The following is a 4,996-nucleotide window of genomic DNA, read 5'->3' on the forward strand; positions in this document are numbered from 1 at the left end:
TACAAAAGTATCTTAAAACAGGCCTGGAAGGCCATACCTTGCAGGTTTGCAGTGCCAATACACTCCAGAACATGTAGATCAGTCAGAATTCAATGATATTCAAGTGTTATATAATATTTCTCCAGTCATGCAGCCGTGGTATCACATCAACTCGAGGATGACTGGGACGAGCAGGAGTCGAGGGGCGCTGATTCAGACCTTCGCGCCGACATTCCTAGAGGGTACGTACTACGTTTGCCAAAAAAAACGATTTGTTAGCACAAGAGTGACTCACCAAGGCATTCCAGTCATGCAGCCATGGAATCTCCAGAACTCGAGGATGGCTCGGATGAGCAGGAGTCGAATGGCGCCGAATCTGGACCAGAAGAACAAACATCAGAGTTTGAAGAAGAAGGGGAGAAGGGCAAGACGGGTAACGCGAAATCTGTAAACGAATGCGACGTAGAGATCGAGGGTGTAGTAGGTGAAAGTGGGGACATGACGTTGACAGACATGGCAACGAATGTCACTATTGACAACATGGGCTTGGAGGAGGTCTTATCAGTGCCCCCCTAATTCCTGCAGGAATCCGGTCATTCCTGTGGATTCTGGAGGAATGAAATTTGGCAGGGAGGCCTGCCATTTTCATCATTCCGGTGCCTTACCATTCCGGCGGAATTTGGGCATTCCGGAATTGACACCGGAATGATCCGCGGAATGCACAGGAACGGAATGCCACGGAATCCGTTTGATTGTTTGGTTGTCTGTAGTTTGTTTATTTCACACCTGTTACCAAACAAACGCAACACTCTTTCCTCTCCTTCCCACCACCACCCACATCCTCCACCCTCTTCCCCTCGGCGTCCATACGACGACGATGCCACATCAGCAAACAACGAACACGCCAGGTGCCACGTCGCCGAGTACGACGTGGCAGGGAGACGACACCGCAACATTGACGAGGCGACGAGGTGGCAGGGACGCAACGTGGGTACGAGGCACCGTGACGACGACGACGAACGACGACGACATTTGTCGTCGTCCGTCCTGTTTGTGAGTCCATCCCCCATTTCTCATTGCTGACACGAGTTTTAGGTGCCACGTCGCCCATGGCGACGTGGCAACCAGATGACGAACGATGTCGCATACATCGTTCGTCATCTGCATTCAACTAACGACGTACATAACGACCACCCACCACCCACGAAAACACTCCGATGCCCACGAAAATGACACGCCGCCCACGAAACGATGCTCAGCGCCCATCTAGACCACCAGCGGATACGAAACAGTGCCCAGCGGACGCAAATCAACACCCAGCGCCCATATACACTGCCAGCGGGCCCACGAAAACACCCAACCACCCACGAAAACCACACCCCGCCCACGAAAATGCCCCAGCGCCGACGGAACAACACCCAGCGCCCACACGTGAGGTCAACGACGACACGCAACGCCCAGCGGACAGCAAACAACACCCAGCGCCCACGTACAACACGCGACGACGCCAATGCAACAACGGCACGCGACAACGACAACGCGACAACGACAGGCGACCTCGACAACGTGACGACAACAACACTCGATGTCGACAACGCAACGGCGACACGCAACATCGACAACACAACGGCGACATGCAACGTCGACAATGCAAGTCCCCCACTCCATTAGTCCCCCCTTCCACCACCCTCTCTCCTCACCACTCCTCCCCCCCTCCCTCTACAACCCACTCTCCCTCTGTGTCTCTACCCCTTTTCTTGTCTGCACCCTCTTCATTGTCCCTACCCCCCTCCTTGTCCCTACTGCCTTTTCTTGTCCCTACCCCCCCTGCTTTAATATAGATTGTATGTAGTAAAATACATTTCATGTCCTTGTTAAATACATTATAATTGACATATGAATCTATTGCTTGACATATGGGTTCTATGAGGGATTTAGAGTACTAAGTTATCAGGATAATGTAGGAGTTGATATGCAGTCACATGATGAAAAGCTGATCAGTAAATTTACATGGTTTTTGAACCTTACTCTGCTTCATCCCAGTCCTATTCCAGTGGAATTCCTGCGGATTCCTGTGGAATCCGGTCCCATTCCTGTGGAATCCTGCGGAATCCAGTCCCATTCCGGGGATTCTTGGGAATCTGGTTCCATTCCTGCGGATTCTGTGGAATTCTGTGATTCCTGCAGGAATGGGAGGGGCACTATAAAGTACTGCCTTTGACGTGTTAACAGGGAGCGTGGTTGTAAACTCTACGGACGGAGGACAGACGGTANCCATAACGGATCCAACTTCTGGTAGAAGAGCAATGTTACCCACTTTTGACAGAGGAAAACCACCAGTAATGATGAAAATGCACACTGAAGAGGATCTTCAACCGAAAACTGAGAAAGTTTTTCAACCCTCGATGATTTGATTGAAAAAGATCAAGGAGAAATCGCGATAGCTTTCGAGGAAGACGGTGCGGGAGGATATAAAGGCCTATCGTACGCCTTACCAATGGACAATCAATTCTCTGAAGAAGAGACTAGGAATTTGTATCTTACAAAATACTTAAAACATGAAAAAGAAAAGATGACAGACAAGGCAGCCAGTACGGTTCTGGTAAACTACTTAGAAAAATATTATTCTAAGCAAAGTCAAGAATCGGGCACCGTGTCTACAGTGGAAACCATGATGAATACGATATATAACCATGACGGTAAAGCGCAACCGAGCGAAGTGGAGGGTGATCATCCTGCGACAAGGGAGGTACTGGTAACTAAAAAGTATAAACCAGTCGCACAGAAAATCCGACCCGTCTTTCAGGACCTGCCAGATAAATTTAGAATTATTCAGGATATAAAAGGCGATCCAATGGACACCTTGCCAAAGCTGAATAGAAACCCACCAAAATTCACACCCACGGGTCGCTATACTGAAGAGCGAAGAGAGCAATTTGACAAAGTTCATGACAGCGATTTCTCGTGGCCAGAGGAGCGCAAACTACTACATCATTTTATGATGGAAAACAACGAAGCCTTTGCTTGGGATGATAGTGAGAGGGGGAGCTTCAAAACAGAATACTTCCCACCCGTAGACATTCCAATAATTCCACATACGCCGTGGGTTTTGAAAAATATTCCAATACCTCCTGGACTTTATCAAGAAGTGTGCAGAATTATTAAGACCAAATTGGATGCTGGGGTATATGAACCCTCAAATTCTTCTTATAGGTCAAGATGGTTTTGTGTATTAAAGAAAGATGGAAAAAGTTTGAGGCTTGTACATAGTCTGGAACCTTTAAATGCAGTGACTATAGCGCATTCAGGGTTACCACCGGCAACCGATGCACTTGCTATGCATTTCGCTGGTCGTGCTTGCGGAGGAATGTTTGATTTATACATAGGATATGATGAAAGGCTCTTGGCAGAGACTTCCAGGGATCTGACTACATTTCAAACACCTTTTGGAGCTTTAAGGCTTGTCACTCTACCCATGGGTTGGACAAATTCCGTTCCAATTTTCCATGATGATGTTACGTATATTTTACAAGAAGAAATTCCTGAAGTAACTGTACCATATATTGATGATGTGCCTGTCAGAGGGCCTGCAACAAGGTATGAGTTGCCAGATGGAAAATATGAGACTATACCTGAAAATAGCGGTATAAGAAGGTTCATAATGGAACACTTCGAAAATGCTAACAGGGTAGTTCATAGGATGAAATATGCTGGAGGAACCTTTTCGGGATTTAAGTCAGTAATTTGTGTGGCTGAAATAACAGTGGTAGGCCACCTATGCACTTATGAAGGCAGAAAACCGGAAACTGAAAGAATGAAAGTTATAGATCTTTGGGGACCTTGTAAAGACCTACATGATGTCAGGGCTTTTCTAGGAACTGTAGGGGTCTGCAGAATGTTTATTGAGAATTTTGCAAAGAAAGCAGAACCTCTCAACGATTTATGCAAAAAGGGAGCTCCTTTTGTATGGGGACCAGCACAAGAAAAGTCTATGGACGAATTGAAATCCTCACTTCGCGAAAGTAAAGCGCTCGTGCCATTGGATTACGAAAATAATCCTAACCCAGTGGTACTAGCTGTAGACACCTCTTGGAAAGCGGTTGGGTTCTACATATATCAGGATAACCATACGACTGGGCTTAGGCAGTATGCCAGGTTCAGTTCTATAACTTTGAATGATAGAGAAGCTCGATTTTCCCAACCAAAAAGAGAATTATTTGGTTTAATGCGATCTTTACAGGCTGCATCATACTGGCTTCTAGGATGTCGAAAACTAATTGTGGAAACAGACGCGAAATACCTGTCAGGTATGCTTCGAAACCCTGAAATGGGACCGAATGCAACCATCAACAGATGGATTGACACATGTCTAATGTTCCATTTTAAGTTACAACATGTCCAAGGAAAGACCTTTGGCGCAGATGGATTATCGCGCAGAGACGCTCAACCAGGTGACGATGTGTATCCACCTTCAGATGAACATCTCGACGAACCCGTTGGTGTCATTGAAGTGTTACCAGATCCAGATGGAGGGGAGCCCCCTTTGGATTTCGAAACCTTCAAAGATCAAATTGACTCGAGGGGGGGATATATCCAACAATTGGCTCTAGACATCTCAGATTTTAAGGATGAACTAGACAGGGAAATAGCAATGACACAGAAAATAGCTAAAGATGTGAAAACAAGAGTGGACAATGATCCAGATCATACAAAAAGCAGCCCAGAACAGAAGGATTTTCTTCGAACTTACATGATTTCGACTTTAACTTCACCAGGCCTGGAGGCCAGGTTTGACGAACTAGAAACAGAGCAACCTTACCCGGAAACTCATAGGTCATTCATTGGACAGTCACAGGATGAATTCCTTCTTATACTAAGAGAATGGCTGAAAAATCCTAAAAAGATCGAAGGATATTCTGATAAAAAGTACAGCGCTTTCGTAAGATTTGCAAAAAGTTTCTTCCTAGACAAAGAGGATAGATTATATCGTCGAAGCATTGAATCACGTCACAAGCTA

At 46.2% G+C, this 4,996-nt stretch overlaps 1 protein-coding gene across 1 annotated transcript; it reads left to right on the forward strand.

The window, feature by feature from the left end:
- Positions 1-127: 127 nt before the first annotated feature.
- LACBIDRAFT_333340 (uncharacterized protein) lies at positions 128-1,820 on the forward strand (the record flags this gene model as incomplete). Its single annotated transcript, XM_001887947.1, has 5 exons — positions 128-221; positions 296-463; positions 869-1,032; positions 1,075-1,131; positions 1,239-1,820. 5 exons carry the CDS (start codon positions 128-130, stop codon positions 1,818-1,820), a joined length of 1,065 nt encoding a protein of 354 aa, XP_001887982.1.
- Between the last annotated feature and the right edge of the window lie 3,176 nt (positions 1,821-4,996).

The sequence above is a fragment of the Laccaria bicolor genome, genomic scaffold (genome assembly GCF_000143565.1).
Source record: "Laccaria bicolor S238N-H82 LACBIscaffold_50 genomic scaffold, whole genome shotgun sequence".
Taxonomy (NCBI): domain Eukaryota; kingdom Fungi; phylum Basidiomycota; class Agaricomycetes; order Agaricales; family Hydnangiaceae; genus Laccaria; species Laccaria bicolor.